The 19,778-nt window shown below is 40.8% G+C and overlaps 1 protein-coding gene across 1 annotated transcript in view; it reads right to left on the reverse strand.

Annotated features, from left to right (window-relative positions):
• The window catches only part of LOC135080982 (uncharacterized), a 48,971-nt gene extending 31,724 nt beyond the window's left edge, over positions 1–17,247 (reverse strand). The window contains exons 1-3 of the mRNA XM_063975707.1: positions 15,468–17,247; positions 9,889–9,981; positions 9,659–9,815 (exon numbers count right to left, since the gene is read on the reverse strand). Coding sequence (XP_063831777.1) covers positions 9,659–9,815; positions 9,889–9,981; positions 15,468–17,069 — 1,852 coding nt within the window. The 5' untranslated portion in view covers positions 17,070–17,247. The remainder of the gene's footprint in view (positions 1–9,658; positions 9,816–9,888; positions 9,982–15,467) is intronic.
• Positions 17,248–19,778: the final 2,531 nt, after the last annotated feature.

Here is a 19,778-nt window from a genome sequence, read left to right on the forward strand (position 1 = left end):
ATCTAATTGGCAATCAAATACTTTCAACAAGTTCAACACTTATCTTTTTTTTATTTTATTTATTTATTTGGGTAAAAAAACAGTACATATTGAAGTACAGTAGCAAATAAATAGTAATAATATACCAATATTATCTAAATTCAACACCAGCATCATTTACCACAGTTTAGATAAAACAGTTAATTAAACTTGTGTTGAGAGTGGTCGTAGTAAACACTTATTACGTAGGTACAGGCGGTAACACATCGAAGGAGACACTGTGGCATCTTCCAATGCCATTTTGTAGCAAAAATCGCATGTAGACAACCACATCCATCATACCATCATACCAACAAATATTTATTATTTAAATGATTATCTTAGTGAAGGCTTCGTCATATTATTCAAAACATTACACACAAGGAAAAGCGAAGACCCAATTCGCAAAATAACCGTCAAGCCGTATAACTCCCAAATTACTGCACGCAAAATTCCGCAGATGTTAAAGATCGTCAATGTTAACGAGCCGCTGACGGCGTCAAGCTGGCGGTTATGACGCGCCGTTAGTGCCGTTAAATCATCAACACTCTGTTAAGAGGAACGCGAATCGACTGAACGGACAGCCGAAATAACGAGGCAAATAAACAACGATGCTGATATGATGATACAATGTGGAAGGGAAAATAAACGTGCAATGAACTGACTGGAATGATACAACAACTAAGATGAGCCACATTTACCTATAGGCAATACAATGGTTACATGCTTGCGCAAGAGTAGACTGCTTTCGTTGCGTTCTCTCTTGATTAATCTTCGAGGAAGTTGTTACTTTACGAGTATAGTACCAGCATTTATTCTATTTTTAAAAGTCTATTTTGTTTTATCGTGACCCTAGGTGCATCGGAAAACTCTTCCAATAAGTATGTTTTACCTACTTTACACTTCACTGTTTGGTTATTTTATAAAAAGGTCACTCTGGCAATCAAAACAGGAGAAACCACAGAGAGAAACAACAGTGAAAAATTGGATGAATTTGAAGAAACCTCATATAAAACGACGTGATAGACATTTGAAGATAAATACGAGAAGCAATTTCCCAGAGATTCATAAAGAGATTTTGTTATTATTACAAATACGACATCTTAAAATTTCATATCGAATTATTAGATAATGTTTATAAATCTTTTACAAGCGCATGAGTAAGAAAAACAGCGCTAAATGACACATGTCACGCGGCGCGTGGGCCTGTGACGGATGGAGAGAGCGCGATAGCGGGCAGCGCACCAACAGGGCTGCCAACCGCTCGCTGTCGATTGCTATCTACCCTACTAATAATGTAAATGTGAAAGTTTGTGAAGATTGAGGCCCGGTTTCCACCATGGCGGAGCGGAGCGGAGAAGTATTTTGAATAGGTAACCAATCAGATTTACGGGTAAAGAAACTTTATTCTCATAAGAATTACCTCACTTACATGACAACTTAGAAATACCAATCAGACTTTCCTGGTTTTGATGAAACTAAATCATTTAGAGACTTTTATTATCAGTTTTTGTATAACTATACATCGCGGGCAGCGCACCAAAAGGACTGCCAACCGGTAGATGTCGATTGCTATCTACCCTACTAATAATGTCAATGTGAAAGTTTGTGAAGATTTAAGCCCGGTTTCCACCAAGGCGGAGCAGAGAAATGTTTTGAATAGGTAAACAATCAGATTTCCTGGTTTCCTGAATAATGAAATCTGACTGATTGGTTAACTATTCAAAAAACTTTTCCGCTCCGCTTCGGTGGAAAACGGGCCTGATACATAGATGGATGGATGAGTGTTTGTTAATCTTTTAATGAAACTACTGAACGGTTTTTGATATTACAATAGAATGACTTATAGGTACTAACTAATATTATAAGATTTTGTATAACGATGGAGATAGCGAGATCAGCGGGCAGCGCACCAACAGGGCTGCCAACCGCTAGCTGTCGATTGCTATCTCTACACTATGGTAAAGATAATAGTGACAGATTCTGCGCTGCTTTTTCTCAGTACTGGCCCACATTATTGTCCCGAAGCTGTGGTAAGACGTCTTTTGCTCTTTAAAAGTCTATACAGAAAAGAAATGAATTTTATACTATCCTACTCGAGTATATTATTATAAATTATAAATGAGAAAGTTTGAAAAGATATTAGGATGTTTTTACTCTTCTCACGCAAAAAGTACTGATCGGATTTTGATTAAACTTTACAGTAGGTATGAGGCCGAGTCTGCACTAAGGAGAAACAGCAACGGTTTTTAACCGCGTGATTTTATAACCAAGCAAAACTAATGTAAGCGTCCTCACTGCGGCTTTTTCCCGCGTACCTTTCGGGTGCTCTCACGGTTTGGCAGTTTACTGCTTGCGGGCAAAACCGTAGTGCGGACTCGGCCTTAGGCTGAGTTGCACCCCAAACTTAACTTACTTAAATAACCGGTGTTTTTGTATGGAGTTTGACAGATTTTTGACGTTTGTTAAAGTAAGATGGTGCAACTCAGCCTTTTATTGTTGTCGGCCGCGAGCAAAAGCTAGTAAGTAATCTATACCTACTTTTGAAATGTGTTCTGTCATGATGATGGCACAGCTGAAATAACCAAATATCGACAGGTAGACAGCACTATTGGTAGCGTAGCGTGGGAGAAGCGATAGCGATCGGGACTGTAAAAATACTGATGATGAGAGTTGCCAGCCAGATGGTAAATAAACTTTATTGACGACTGCCGTGATTGTGTCGTCACAAGTTGTAGTAGAGCAATATTTGGGACCTGTATAAGTGCTCTGAAAGAGGAGACTAATAAATAATTTAAACATATTTGAATTACGAAATACGATGCAAAATAAGATGAGTCTTCTTTACACAAGGTCAATATTATTTTAGGTATAAAGGTAGTAATAGGATAAACGCAAAATTAATAAAAAAGCCAATGTTTCCGTATATTTAGTACATAGTTCAGTTGTTAAATAGTTATTATCTCTATTAGACTGAAAAATCGAGAAACATCAAATCAATTTGTAAACTTTCAAAAATAATTTTTGCAAACAAAATCTCTACTTGCCTACACTTTTAACATTAATGAAATGTATCTTTCAGTACTTTTCAGATTTAGGTATTTAAAAGGTCACTAATAGCCCTGTTAATCCCTTCAACCAAGCTAAATTCATACCTATGGCATGTGTTTTGAATACTATACATGCTTTGCTTATATCAGATGTGGGTCCACCACAATAGGCTAGTGGTGCCTAAGCCTAAGTGGTGTCAAAATCTCTTATTCGTCCTCCCATACCGTGACTACCAATCCCAATCCCGCCAAAAGCGTCAACATTCGCGATGAGGATCCCACGTGGTAGATAGCCGAACAACAAAATACCGCGGATTCCTGCCGCTATTAATAGCGCGCTGCACATCTGCTCGGCCGTTGCTACGGGGAAGCCAGATGGGTTACTGTATTGGCGAATTTTGAATTAAAACTTCGTTCGTTAAGTAAAATACTTGTAAGTTAAACCTACTCTAGGATTTGTAGTATTCTGAAAGTTAAATAGAAAGATTTTTCAAATAGAAAGCCTTGCGAATCTGAAATTGTTTGTTCTTACAATCAAAACTGCTGATGGAAACTTTTAACGGTAATCTGATAAAGTACTTAGTTGTTTAGAAAGTATCCTTTAATGGACGCTTCACAAGTTTGAATAAAAATATTTTGTCATTTTAAATTTTTTAATTACTTACTTGAATGTGTGATTTAAAATTTTAATAAACGAAGGATAAGGGATCTAAAATTGAAAACAATGTTGTAGACTTACAATGTTTTCAACTTACCTACTCTACGTGTGACTACACCTCCCGCCCGAGCTTACATAGCTCATCCGTAGCTTTGACTACGAGCCGTAGCTCGCTACAAGCTACGACATTATAGTAGTTAACAAACATTAGACTTACATGTTCCAATGGAAAATTACTTAACTACTTAGTAGTTAAACAGTCCCCGTGGGATGCACGATTAAAATAAAAGAAACCATATTATTAATTTATGCTACTGACAACGTTACTATTGTAGCAGAGTTTTGGGCTGACACTGTTTAATTTTGACTTTATGGCAGCTACCAAGCGGGCAACATGGGGGCGGCCTATGTTCAGCAGTGGACGTCCTATGGCTGAGATGATGATGATGATGACTGTGTGTGTAATTTTGCTGTCGACACGACAAGAAGAAAATTACTTATTCTGTAATATTATTATTATCTTCATAGCTGATAAATACGAGCTACAATTTACGTCACAGTGACGCAGTTCACAATCGTTCTCGTGTGTTTTCGATCCATTTGTCCTCAAGCAAAGTATAATGATCAAACCTTGATCACAGCACGGCCAGCCCCATAATGATATCGTCCTACCGCCCACGGGGCTTAGTTCGGAATGATCACTTCGTCATGTGACCGGCTGCCAACCGCCGCAGGCGCAGGCGACGGGAGGAGCGTAAATACTCAATATTTTGGATTAACCTAATCATTTATAATCTGAAGTCTATTAGCTTCTGGATTGGACAATAAGATCAATTAATCGAATGTGTGTAACTTCCAGAATTGTGTGAACGGGAGATTTTGAACAATCTCGTTTCAAGATTTGATTTTGTTTAAAACTTGGACGAGTTAATTCGTCAATACACCGGTAGTACGCAGACTCAAAAACAGTAGAATTAGTTTTGAGTTCCGTTATTAATGTGAGCTTCTGGTATTTTATTCATTCACACTTACGCCAATCAAGTTTCATATTAAGAAAAGCTTGTTAACAATGGCGACATTCTTACTGATAAATAGCAAGTAAAGTTTATATTCTGTGATATAGATATATTTAGATGAGAATTATTATCACTATGAAGATGACCTTAATATCTTTCACTAGCTCATAGTACGCTGGTATACGAGGAGCATGTCCGCATAAATAACTTTAATTTAGATTAATACTTAGTGATCTATCGCCGCTCGCGGTCGTCGCTGGCGCAGCGTATGAATCTAGGATGAAATATTGATCTATTCATATAGCTTTAATGACTCACGTGACGTTGTATTAATGTTAAATAACAATCAAATAGCACTAGAATCTAACTGCCTCCGTAGCACAGTAGTTGCGTTTTACATTTGCATGCATATTTTTTGATGTCCGAATTTAGGGTCTGTTACTGTTAGAAAAGTAACATTTATATGTCAAATTCGATTTCGTGAGCTTTATGTTGAGAACATTAGGCCCATATTAGTTACAAAACTTCCCATGTTTGCTTCTCTACCAACTTAACACCGATATTGATATATGTGACATCGTCTGTAGAAACTATTTAGAATATTTATTGCACCTTTTTAATCAATCCCAAATAGTGGACTTCGATCAATAAGGTGGATGGACTATGGAATGTTTTCCGCAGCTAAGTATCACATTATTATCATCTGCTATTCGTCTCACATGATCACGTTTTTATAACATTATTTTCGCTAGGCCCTTCGCCGTGGGGCGTGCGCGTGCGACGTCACCCGCGTCACGCCGCTTGCGTAATGGCGGCGTTAGCGGCCATTTTGAAAATAGCCCGGCATTTCGCGCGCAAAAATAGCCCATTGTCGAGTGGGTCACCTGCGAGGTTGTTGCATTTTACGTTTTGCCGGAGTTTTCGGCGTGGGCCAGAAATAGGGCTCCATGTTTTGGCTTGAGTGACACATCGATCATGCATGTCTGTCGAGCGAATGCTGGTGGGTGTCGATACTTATTAGTTTCTGTCTATTGGCATGCAGACTTCGTGACGCGATGGAATTGCTACCCACTGGTTTATCCAGAAATTAATTTCCAAAGCTTTTCCGAAGGGCTAGTAGGGAAAAACGAACTCCACACACACGTCATGTAGAGCCCCTTTTTAGGGCCAACTCTACTATTGTTTTACTTATCTTTTATTTTTTTAATTTAAATTACGTTTACGTTTACTTTCAAATTGCTAATCATGTTGTCAAAGCCAGTATCTTACATGTAACGACCGACTTCTCTCCGAGGTCTATATTCAGACGGCTTCTAGTGGTTTTGCGACCGTAGTGTTTCTATGTAGACCTATGGGTTAAATGGCAAGTATTAATGTTTGTTAGTTTACATTTGAGCTCGAAAATATCCAAAGCATCATGTTGCAATCTACTGCAGTGCCAAGTGACAGAAGGGAGTCCGAAGGGACGTCAATACGTCTTAACCCACATCCGACAGCCGCCGGTGTTGGGTTGAGGGCCGAAGCATTTTAATACGAAAAACAACTGTTTCTTCTCAGTAATAAAAAATGACATGGACATTTTATGAGCAAAGCTTAGATTTTACAATATACTTAAATCTATTTTTGAAAATACAATAAACATAGAAAACACTTAAGAGAAGGACCCCAAGTATGTTCCAATACATTCTAGTGAGCATTCATTCGGGCTAAGAATATTCGGAATCAGTAGCGTTCTTTCGGGGTAGAATGAATCGGGGTCCTGAATTTCGGTATTACAGAATCACAGTCACCCAAAGACTACGTAAGTATATGTGTACTAATACAAATTATGTCATAATCTCAAGAAATTCCAGAAGTTCTACTAACCAAACTAAATCTAACGCTTCATTTAAACAACAATAAACTATGAAGTACTATGAACCACAAATTTCCGCCAGTTCGGTAGTACAGTCATCGTGAGATGGTCTGCTATACTTCCTTATATCCAAAGCAAAAGAGTCATCAAGTGTTTAATAACATTCTAATTTTATGAAAGCAATAAGTGCATTTAATTTTCGGTTTTATTGGATTCGCATAAGTTTCTGTCTTCCACTGTCTGAAGCAGAATCGAAGGTAGATCTCGTCCTTATGAAAATAGTAATAAAGGAGTATTAAACTGGCAACTGCGGGTGACTGTACGCGACTGGCACGCCACCAAGTTTCACAACGTGTCTCGTCTGCCCCAGGGCTGTCACTTGTCCGGGTTTCCCCAGGGCTTGGCTTTTGTACCGCAGGCGCCGTGCTCGTAATTGACATGTATTGATTTGGCTGGCGAGCATTCTATTTGGCGTCACATTTCGTCATTTGTGTACTCTTTTACCTATTCATAAGTAGGTACTTTATAATTTACGACTTGCTTTAGTTTTTTTAAGACTATTGTAATATTTTTGCTTTTGTTCGTTTCAGCCGAAAGACGTCCACTGCTGGACAAAGGCCTCCCTCAAGGATTTCCACAAAGACCGGCCCTGCGCCTCCAGGCACCTCCCGCGACCTTCACCAGATCGTCGGTCCACCTAGTGGGAGGCCTGCCCACGCCACGTCTTCCGGCTCATGGTCGCCACTCAAGAACTTTCCTGCCCCAGCGGCCATCAGTTCTTCGAGCTATGTGCCCCGCCCACTGCCACTTGATTTAAGCGATTCTGCGGGCTATGTCAGTAGTAGTATTTAAAAACTTTTAATCTTACAACTTGTGATACACGCCAGTTACAGCATTTTCCGGGTTCTCACTTGTTGGCAGCGCTCTACTTATTGTTTTTCTTTCATTATTAAATATGAAAGACGACCTTAAAATTATAAAAGAGGAACAATATCAAGGCTTTATGAAATGAAAAAAATAAAATGTGGAAATATTCTTTAAGTTGATAAATGATGATAATCTAGTTTCGCCTCTACATTTTAAATTAGAGTAAACTTTTAAAAGGCGGACAGTTAGGGAGGTGACTAGTCAGTTATAATAAATAATAACTGTTTTAAAATGTGTTGAGTTGTGGCTTAGTTTTTAGAATATAATTTACTAGCTGTGCCCGCGACTTCGCGTGTAAAAAGATAGATTGATTTTTTTTCTCGTTTTTGTAACATTTTTCATTGATGCGCCATCCTATACTTAGCCTTCCTCGGTAAATGGACTATCCAGTACAAAAACAAATTTTAATTCAGACCAGTAGTTCCTGAGATTAGCGCGTTCAACCAAACACACTCTTTCATCTTTTTAATATGTAGTATCCAAACAAAAAATAAACTTTTAATCTTTTTTTAATATTAATACTCGTATTGTATAGATTAAGGGCAGCCCTAATGCTGTTTCGAATCACTCATAGCCGAGGCCGTAAAACTATTAGCCCGAGCGCTCTTTATAGTAAACTGGCGTAAAACGACCTGCGTTTGCGCATACTTAGCTTTTAGTGGAACCTGTTATTTATGAGGTAAGAACATTTACGCATAGTGCGTCATTTAAATTAGTTTCGTTCTGTTTTCTAGTATTTTATGAAAAAAATCTTTTTAGATTTGCAAAAGAGAGAGAAAAACACATCACACAGTGCTTTTTTTTTGTCTCAACGTGTGGAACTCTAGGACACTGTAAGAATCATATTCGAGAAATTTTCGAGTGTCGAGTGAGTTGTCGTGTGAACATGCAACCCGAACTTAAGTTCCAATAACGTTTTAAAACCCGCTTAAGAGAGTGTCTTTACAAAAAACAATAGAACTAAAACACCCATGTTATATTGTATGATTATATCAAATCAGTAAACTCGACATTGGCAGAAATAAACCTCCTCGACGAGGTTTGGTTGCCATTTAAAAAAAAAATCAGACCCCTGACTGCAAATGCTGCAAGCCTAACTTTTTAACTACCACGTACTAAGGAGCCAAGCAGTGAATAAATGCAAGTTTATCAGCTTTGCCAATCTTCAATGAGGGTGAGTGAGTCACTCGCTATTTTTTATTCAGGCTGACCTGAGTCAGCGCGCTACAATGTCAGATAGTTAGCTGTGTAGGACAGTTTATGTTTGTATCGTATCATTATTGTTCAGTAGATACATTTCAGAGAGAAATGGGTAGAGTTTTATATGGGTGAGGATAAGATCTCTACACTCACAAGCAAAATTTCCCAGATTAACGTATCCATTAATTTGCTTCACATCATGTACTGGTTTAGGTGCTATCTGATCAAAATATTTATTTTAAACGGTTGTATGTATAACACGAGCGTTTTTATTTGTGCTACGAATTTTCATCATCATTAGCATGAGCATAATCCTTATCGCAAGCAAATCTTAAGATCTATCCTATTCCGAAAGAAGATACGTCACGGGTACACACCTATTCGTCACATACAAACAGCATCAAATAAGTAGTTTGTGACAACCAAAGTGGCCAAAGTGGTAGGGATGTTTCCTGGGTCAAAAAGCAAGAGTTTTAATTAGTCCGTCAGTTAACTTATCAAAAAATACTCTACACGTATTTTTCACTTTTTCAAAATAATGAAAATTTAAAGAGATAAAGCGCGCCAAAGTTCATAAGAAGAGGCCCGTGACGTCGTGCATAAAACGTGCATAAAAGTGCCGCACGTTGTGACGTCGAGCGGAACTTCAACGCACCATAACTATGTAATTATTTGTTAGATTGACAAATAAAAATATAGGTGTCCAATATTATTTGTTATTAAACATGACGGACTAAAAAAATTTTTTAGGAAACTAGCCTATTGTGACAAAGACGTGTTGCGAACTTTCTTGGCTACTTTTATTTAGGTGTCATGAACTGTTTGACGCTGACTGTAAAATAAGGTTCCCAAAGAACGGGCGCTAGTCATTTCGTAGACAATAAACATTGCTCTAGCTTAGTTTACAAATAGAATGATTCACAAATGAACTCACCCTCTGGAATTTTGATAGTGGTCCCAAGGTTGATCTGCTGCAGCCTGGCCAGCGCCGCCTGCTGCAGCGCGCGCCGCTCCACCTCGCTCAGCGTCAGCAGCGACGTGTCCGCCAGCCTCACGCAGCGCCCGCTGCCGTCTACCCAGCAACAGCTGCCCTGCACATAACGCGTGACGTCATCACACCGACATACTGCGCGCTGGCGGACGCATAGCTGCACACTGAGTTACAAACGCTAGGGTTAGAGACTCGCTCAGCGTCAGCAGCGACGTGTCCGCCAGCCGCACGCAGCGCCCGCTGCCGTCTACCCAGCAACAGCTGCCCTGCACATTACGCGTGACGTCATCACACCGACATACTGCGCGCTGGCGGACGCATTACTGCACACTGAGACTACAAACGCTAGTGTTAGACACTCGCTCAGCGTCAGCGACGTGTCCGCCAGCCGCACGCTGCGCCCGGTGCCGTCTACCCAGCAACAGCTGCCCTGCACATAACGCGTGACGTCATCACACCGACATACTGCGCGCTGGCGGACGCATAGCTGCACACTGAGTTACAAACGCTAGTGTTAGAGACTCGCTCAGCGTATCAGCGACGTGTCCGCCAGCCGCACGCTGCGCCCGCTGCCGTCTACCCAGCAACAGCTGCCCTGCACATAACGCGTGACGTTATCACACCGACATACTGCGCGCTGGCGGACGCATAGCTAAACACTGAGTTACAAATGCTAGTGTTAGAGACTCGCTCAGCATTAGCATGATTCTGCACGCTAATATGAGTAATATGCTTAGTTGCGTGCACGTGCATGGTTACACGATTAAATTAATGACACTACACATGATATAGAGATAAGTAGGTACTGCACGATGGTGTGCATATTCTCATACATTGATACACGAGACTGCATGCTGAATATGTACTTTGTTAGTGATACTGCAAAGGCACCCACGTGATACAACACGCTGGTGTGACTGATATAAAACGCTACTAACTATGAGTACAACTAAACGTGAAAGCGTAACAACACGATGAAAGGCATGATTTCCGAAAAGCGTGATACTCAAATTAAGATACTTTCGAGACACATTATTAGCATACAAGGTTAGCCCATAGCAGGCTAGCAGCTCATAATATGATCTGACAACTTAAAACATTGCAACAACAAATACTTCCACTGACAAACATGTGATAATAGCATGCCCTTAATTTAAAAGTATTAACAAAAGTATATTTATTACAGCATAAAACATAAATAACGTCACACATCACGCATTTATAACATAACCAACAACATGCAAGACTTCGCCAAACAAACATATTCCATTAACAAAGTGCAAAACATTGTAATAAATTACACACAAAATCTCACAGTTAGTAAAAATGTTACGGAATAGGACAAATATCAAGAGGTAACTACATTGCTCGTTTTACCCTCCTCGGAGCATAGCAAATGTTGGGAACCAATAGGAGACCTTTTTATAGTTTGTCCATATTTATTTTATGTAGGTATGTTTTATCACAAACTTTTGATACCCTGACAGGCATTTTTTGGGCCCAATAAAGCTCCTTGATTTTGACAAAAGCTTTGTATTCCGTGCTGACCCGCCCTAGAAGCTGTCCTTTACAGCAAATATTTGAAAAAAAAATCAACGTTGTCAAGTTACTTGGCGCTTAGCAACACACTTTTAACTATTACATTTTATTTATAGATAAATAACAAGTAAAACAACATGTTAGTTGCTATGCGTGCTATAAAACAAATAACAACAAAAAGACAGTTCCGAAAACCGTTGATAACGATCGTTTTCCTCAACATTACCCTCGTTCTTGAAGTCGTAAAGTGAATGTATGGCCAAGGTCAAGATTTAGTGTCAAAAAAACTTCGAAAATAACGCGGTGTCTTCAAGGAATATCAATAGGTACAAAATATACTGTTTACGATACAAAAATACAAAATTGTTTCAATAAGCACACCAATTATAACATATGTATACTCGTAGTCTATCTTGAATCTAAGAGGATACCTAAGTACCTACTTCATCCCATAAAGCCTTAATTATGCACTAAAACAGGTATTTGTGTACTTTATTAGGACATGCAGAATAAATACAAAATAAATGAAGTAAAATAAGTTTTAACACTCTTAAACAGACACTATCTAAACCGACTACAAATTGATAATGATCGGGTTAGTAACAAAGCTTCTTGCTTTTAAGGCAAATATTTTGTCATTAAGTATGTATTAATAGGAAAATTCATTATGATCGCTCTACATAACATACGAGTAGCATCATTTGTATTCCAAATTATTATAAACGGATGTTATTTACTTCAAAAACATCAATTTATTTAACACATGAGAAAATAAGTAGGCCAAGTCACAGGCCAACGGCTTAGCCATTATGAAGTCAGCAAAACACTAATAGACCTGTTTGAATTTGTGAACGGACACTCGTATATCATAAAATTATAGGAATGGAGACGTTGACACGTTACATATAATTATGAAATTTATACAGGGTGGGCCAACGATAGACGTCACATATTTTAACGAAATGGAACATTCTACAACTTGATAAAAATATTTACGTCGATTCTATTCAGTCAGTATAATTTTTACTCATTCAACAACTATTAGGTAAACAATACAATATAATATACATTACTTAAATAATTTTAGTCTCATACATTTTAATTTATCTGTTCTTGGTTTTTAAAGATGAGATTGACTCGCACAGCCTTTGAAAAGAAAGCAGTGGCACGGGAATGCAGCAATGGTGACAGTTTATGACATTTTGTTGCTTTTTTGCTTTGACTTTATTTTGCTTTTTTATATAACACACTATTAATAATTAATATTATTTAGACAGATTACTAGTTTGTGGTCTACCGATTACTAATATTCCGGTAATAGTACCTTTAAGTTAAACCTACTTGTGTAGGAGTGGACCTCTATCGCACTATTAGCGACCTCAAATCGGCAGTCCGATATAACCAAAACCTTTGGGTTATTGTCGCCACTTATCTTATGAGTCTATCCACCACCCTGTATTTATTACATGAAAAGCGAAAGTTTGTCCGAGCATCTGTTTTCACAAAAATCTGGGAAAAGTCTGCGCCTGAGTCACGCGCAGTTGTAAAATATGCGTCGTCTCGGGCCGCCTACTGGGCTTGTTTCAGAACCGAAAGCACGAGGAGAGAGGAAAATAGCGCGTGTTGATTTGAAATAATCTCTACAGTAACAGCTAACTTACACTATGAATATGTAAGACATTTAGATTATTTAAAACATGTTGAAGAAAATAATATGTATAAAAAAGCAGAAGTAAAATCACGGGTTTTTCAAGTGGTGGGTTAAAAATTACTCGAGTGACAGTATTGTGTTTTGGCCTCAGTGAGGCAAAAAGATAAAAAATAAACATTTTATAATAAATTGACTATTTAAGTAGTGGGGCTTATGGCAATCAGCTATCGGTAATGAACATCATCATACATTTGACATCAAGTTCTAAAAACTAGAGTGGTGGTCTGGACCGCACCAACCAGCATTCACTGGTTGGGTTTTCATTGGCGGTCAAGCTGTAGATCCTGGCTACACAGGAGTTGCAGCGGTGGTAACGAGAGGTGGGTATAGTCCCGTAATCACCAGGCATTCGGCTGTCAAGGTCACCTTTAACTGACATTAACAATAGAAAAATAGCCAGAAAACAATAAAATTGATGATCCTGGCTACACAGGAGTTGAAGCGGTGGTAACGAGAGGTGGGAATAGTCCCGTAATCACCAGGCATTCGGCTGTCAAGGTCACTTTAACTGACATTAACAATAGAAAAATAGCCAGAAAACAATTGATATGTTTACAGGAGAAAAGTTTCTCATTGTTGAGTGTTAAATAGATAAACAGAGCAAAGTCCGGACTAAAAGTTTCAAAGCGCCTCGTATCCAACCAGCGGTGTTTACAACACAAATTGCCGGCTCCGCAACAAAAATAATGTGGTACGTACAGACACCACATCAGACTATACATTTTTGTAGCAAAATAACCTCTATTACAACTACGTAAGATGGCACAGTGTAAAGCTTGACGTGCCGTCGTATGTACAAATTATTTCTCGCCTAACGCGAAGGCCGCGGAAAAACTCAAACTTACTAAATTCTCGGAAACATTCAATATTAATCTAAACAAGCTATTAATTATTTTTTATGAATATTGTATCGGAAAACAATGCTTTATGTGCCAAGTTTTGAACGCAAGGCATCCGAAGTACCTACAATAGAGAGTTGAATTCTCTCTATTGGCTCAAAGGTCTACTGGTAGAGAATGCTAAACGGCATTAAATTCGCCTTTTGTGCTGCATTTTTGTGTGCTATTTTTTGTTTTATAATAAATAAATATATGTGCTTGATAAACATCGTTTAAAATCATTTTCTTACCAGGTTTGTCAGGACATTATGGGATCGATCAAGGTGATTGTCTGATAAGACATCTAATTCTTGTTTTCGAGGGTACGTTAACCCATGGGATAGTAGAACCATGACATGTCGGGTCGGATGGGGTCAAACCAACTTGCCAATTTAACTATGGTCGCTTGGTACAGCTAGCTTTTTTACCACGTACCAGGTTTGAGTCAAAGCAAGTAGCTTGTTGAATTCGTTATTTATCATCATATGTAGTTAATTTCACTTGCCTACTTTAAAACAAGTAGATAAGATGCGCGCCGCGATAAGCGATTATCACGCCATTTTATCGATTTTGCCCATACATTTTGACGTCGATAAAAGTTATCACGGCGCGCATCTTAGGCCAACTGGGCACATTAGTGTGACAATAGAAACAATTTATTATTTTAAATGTAGGTAAATACCTATAAACTTTTCTCAACTCATGCTTTTTATTAATTCTCGTCGACTAATATAAAACATATTTAGTCGTTGAGAGCATTTATCTCGAGAGCCTATTATTAATGTAGGCGTGCTCAAGCAGAGATTTACATTATGTTGGTGAAGAAAAATAGGTCATGGAAGTGTGCTAAACTTACGGGCATATTTATTTTTCTAGAAGAAAGGATGTATTATAGAGTCTGCACATTGTACCTAATTCAGTTTTAGTTCCGCGTTATTTGTATTTATAAATTATAACACGGAAAGCTTACTTTTATTGCTGCTTGTCAAAATGGATCAGTTTTGAAATATAGCAAAAGACGCTAGACGCAGTTCCTTGTAATACATTTACCTACATTATACATTATTATTGTAAACGTCGTTAACACATGAAGTGGATATTAGAGTGCATTTAGGAGCTCTATGTTATACTTTTCTATAGCATTTTTAAGATTCTTCAGACATTTAGGCCGAAAGCTACTGGAAGATAATCGGTAGGTACTGGTACATAAGTATAAACACAGGGCATATACGTTCGCTATTCAAACAGTGGCCATGGCTGGTTAATCAGTCCGTTTACTAACATAAAAGCATGCACATCACAACAAACAAATAAGAAAATTAAGAAGCGCAAACATAACCACAAACCAAAAACTCAGGACATGATTACCTCTTCATTTTTGCACATTTTTATATTATAGGTACAAACATATATTCTAAGCATAGTACCACTCTTAGCAAATCTTAACGATTTGATGTTTAAACAGGGACCTACGTTATTATACCAAATTGTGGCAGTGTTAAAATTAAATCTCTTTAAGGGATGTCAAACATCGCTTGTTTAATATTACTGGGTAAGTCAAGACTTTAGCGGTTTAGGTATAAAGTGTCGTGAGTTGTAGGGTTGAGTATCCAGTGCGACTGACCTGAGGCGTCCAGACGGCGGCGGCGCGGCTGGAGCTGCGGCTGCGCGTGCGCCACAGCCGCTTGCTGACGCTCTGCACCACGCTGGACGACGAGCGCGACTTCTGCATGCCACCTGCGGGCGGGGCCACTGTAGGCGCGCTGCGGCCCAGCAGCGTCGCCAGGAACGAGTGCGGCTGCGACGGCGACGGCGGCGACGTCGGCGTCGACGCCACCGACGCGAATTGCAACTCCCTATACGTCAGGATCCAACCCTCCTCCGTCTGACAACCCTTGTGTGGCCCGTCGTCGTCCACCTCCCCCGGCGCGCGGGGCTTTATGTTCCGCAAGTTCTTGTCATAATTTATCCGCTTGAAGCGGTCCGCTTTGTCCGCGTCCACGCTCTTCTTGCGAGCCATCCTCAGGTACCGCTTGATGGTGTCACTGACCGACTGCGACACGTCGTCGTGGTCCACGCTGGAGCGCCGCCGCGTCGTCTTGCGCTCCGGCGGCGGGCTCGTCGGACTGGTCGGCGCCGTCGCCGCCTCCATCTTATCCCGGTACGACCGCTCGATCTCCAACAACACTTCCTCAGGAATCGGCACTGTCTGAGTCCCACAATCAACGAACTTGTCCTCGAGGGATTCACTGAACACCTCGATGAGCGGCGGCGGCGACATCGGCGGCGACCGCAAGTCCTCGCCATCGCTCGCTCGCGAGCCGTAAACACTTCCACTACGAAGTAAACTTCTGCTAGAATGAGAAGCACTCGTGAGTCCACTGGGTCCATAACCACCGCCGCCGCCGCCGCGGCTGCCGCGGTACGGCTTCGTTTTACGGAGGTCATGATACAGTCTTTTCAACAGGTTCCTGTCGGTCAGCAGGTCCTGCACTATGTGCTCCCTGTTTGGCGAGCGGCAGTAGTACCGGCCGAGGTTCTCGAGCAGGCTGCGCTGCGTGGGGTCGGTGTCGGCGTCGCCGGGCGGCACCTGGTCCGCCTGCCGCTTCAGGTACCGTCTCAACACACGCACTAACTCCTCGTTGTCCGATACTTTAGTCACTCCCGTATTCTCTTCCAATTTCAGGTACTTTCTCAGCAAATCGACTAGATTACTCTCCTCGTCCTCGACGGGCGCCGGCGCTCCGGCGTCCCGCGGCGCCGCGAACTTGGAGCCGTGGTAGCCGGCGGACGTGGAGGGCGGCGCGGCGAAGAAGTCGCGCCGGAGTTTCGCGATGTCGAAGCGGCCGCCGGAGGTGTGCGGGATGTAGAGGTCGGTGGGGCGCGCGGGCGCGGCGTCGTCGGAGGGCGAGCGCGCGCGCACGGAGCCGCCGCGCGCGCGCTTCTTGCGGCGCGGCTTGGGCAGCGCGCCGGGGTACGAGCTCTTGCGCCACAGCAGGAAGCGCGGCTCCTTGGCGCACACCTCCTGGAAGTAGGCCTCGATGCGCGGCACGTCCTCGGGCCGGTTCTGCGCGCCGTCGGGCACGAGCCGGCGCCCGGCGTCCGACATGTACTTCCATGTCTTGCGCGTGAGCAGCCAGCGCTCGCGCGGGCGCTCGCGGCGCCGCGCCACCTTCGTCATGGGGTCGGGCGCGTCGAGCCGGGCGGGGCGGCGGCGGCGCTCCATGGCGTCACATGGGGTCGGGCCTCCCTCGCATCTCCCGACCTCGGCCCGCGCACCTGCCCGCGCGAAACTGAACACTGCTCCGCACCGTTCAGTATATTATGCGCCGAAATAGCCGTCCGTTAATAGAGCGGCCGTGAACTGGATATAGGGTGCGCTCGCGCAGCGGACCGGCGCTGGCGGCGGCTCGGCGCGGGACTGCCGCCGTAAACAAACGCGCCGCCCACGCGCCCGCCCGCCGCCCGCCCGGCCTGCGCCCTGCGTCCCTTGACCACGCCGGAGCCCCCGCCGCCGCTCCATGGTCAAGGCCCAGCCCTTCGGTATCCTCGCACTATAAATAGAAGTCATGCGCTCGAATGACTAAAAACGGCTCCAATGGCTATTAATAGGCCATTGTATCGGAAATGTGTCACGACTGACACAAATAAGACGCAGCGATTATGTGTGACATACTTCTGTACACCTGCGCATCGGCGCGACATTGTCTGATACCATTAAATTACTTAACAGAGTAATTAATTTGCGTTTGAAATGTAATGTCTCGTGACAAGGGCATTACCAGCATTACTCAATTAAATTGTAGGTTTTTTTTAGGTTGGATTAGGTGGATTTCATACTGAAATAAATAGCAATATTTATGGGTAAAAGGCAGACAGGGCTATTATCTGCTCAAATCAAATCACAGTGAATTGGTTTTGGCCTCATAGGCAAGTTCTGGGCAAACAAGGCTCAACCATTTCCACCGCATCTGCACCCTTTGGACGAGATTGTTATAAATGAAGATCAAGCGATAAAAAAGAACCTTATAAGTTACATTATACCCTTAAGTAGTTGTGAGACGGTAGTTAGCACTTGTTTTTTAATTAATATTAGGTATTTCATTTCTGTAAGTTTATCTTTTATTTTATTTATTTATGACCGTCAAATAAATTAATAAATAAAGAGTAGGTAGGTATGTCTTGTTGATTCAAGTAAAGATTTCTTACAATTCAAATTTAAAAAAAATAAAAAAAGATCTGCCATCAAATCTTAGTCACATTAATAATTTCCACGGTGCTCTTTCTCCATCATTCCCCGATATTTACACAATGTATCAATGTTTCAGCGAAAATACGTAGGTTTCTTTAAAACAGAACATTCCAGCGCAGATTATTCACAACAATTACGGCAGCTGACAACAAATTAACAGCTCTCATTAAACAATGACCAGTAATTACATCACGCGAACATTTGGCGTGGCAACCATATTTGTTGCGTGGGTCAAATTACATTAAAGACCTAAAAGGATCTAATATCTTGATTAAAATAGGAGAGAAGATTACAGAACATTGATATGTCAATGTGCGTATTGTAACTCACCCTATTTTCTTATCAAATGATCTCCCAAATGACTTAATATTGTTTTATTTCCGATAATCCAATAAAGATGTATTGACAAACAATACAAACTACAAGTATAATGTTAGGTATTATAGTTCCAGCTAATATGAAGATGAATTATTAATAAATCTGACTCTACAAAGGTTTCTTGGGTCAAACGCTCCTTTAGTAAGGAAAAGATACGACCTTAATCTTTACCTAAAAAACTACACCTTTGAAATTTTAAATTCGTCTGTGACTTCAGTCAGTGTGTAGCAAAAGGAATAGTCATACATATTTTACTTTCTTCAGCGTCGATCAAAAAGAAAAGCATTCAACCAAGTGGCCACCCATCACCATTCGCTCTTATGCTGCTCATTTCACTACGCATTCCGCGGCGCCCGCGCAGCCGATGTAGTAACAAAGATCTAAAACAAAGACGTTTAAAAATATATCGAAACATTTATCATTGGCGTTATAAAAACAAGCGGCCGTAGTGCTGTTGGGAAACTATCGACATGACCTTGCAATTAATCAATCAAATTATAGAAAGTACTAGCGGCCGCCCGCGACTTCGTACGCGTGGATCCCGTTTTATCCCCTTAGGGGTGGAGTTTCGTAAAATCCTTTCTTAGCGGATGCCTACGTCATAACATCTACCTGCATGCCAATTTCAGCCAGATCCGTCCAGTGGTTTGGGCTGTGCGTTGATAGATCACTATGTCAGTCAGTCAGTCACCGTTGAGTTATATTATTTAGATTGACGCGTGGAACATCTCATCTTATTTTTTTCCTAGACATGTAGAGAAGTAAGACCAGTACGATTTACAGTTTTTGTTTGTAATGTAAGTATTCGTATTTATTTATTTATTTATTATTTATATTAGGGAAACAAACAATATATATCTAAGTATATCTAAGTAGGTAGGTAACGACCGTAACGAATAACCTAAAAGCGGAAAATGGGCTTCAAGCAATAAGCCTACCCTAGTCGTGTCATTACAGCAGATGAGATTAATTATGTTATCATCTTTTTAGTTAAGTGGCAATTTTAATAGATCTTTTCCATTCTGAATCCACATCAATAATTTACAAGTACAATTTTCTTCAAAAGATAGAGTAGTAATTTGTAAAAAACATGCTATGTCGAGCAGTTTTTAGATAGTTTTTTAAAGGTCTAAAATTATTTATTAATCCAAACTAACTAGGTATCATCGGTGGACCAATATAATCTAAATCTAAAATTTAATATCGATGTTTTCTATCAATACGCGTCACTACCTGCCAGCTCATGCCCGAGCATCGAACGCGTTAACAAGAAACTTTCCCACGGGCTGAAAAACTAATTGAAAA

The sequence above is a fragment of the Ostrinia nubilalis genome, chromosome 19, assembly GCF_963855985.1.
Source record: "Ostrinia nubilalis chromosome 19, ilOstNubi1.1, whole genome shotgun sequence".
Taxonomy (NCBI): Eukaryota; Metazoa; Arthropoda; class Insecta; order Lepidoptera; family Crambidae; genus Ostrinia; species Ostrinia nubilalis.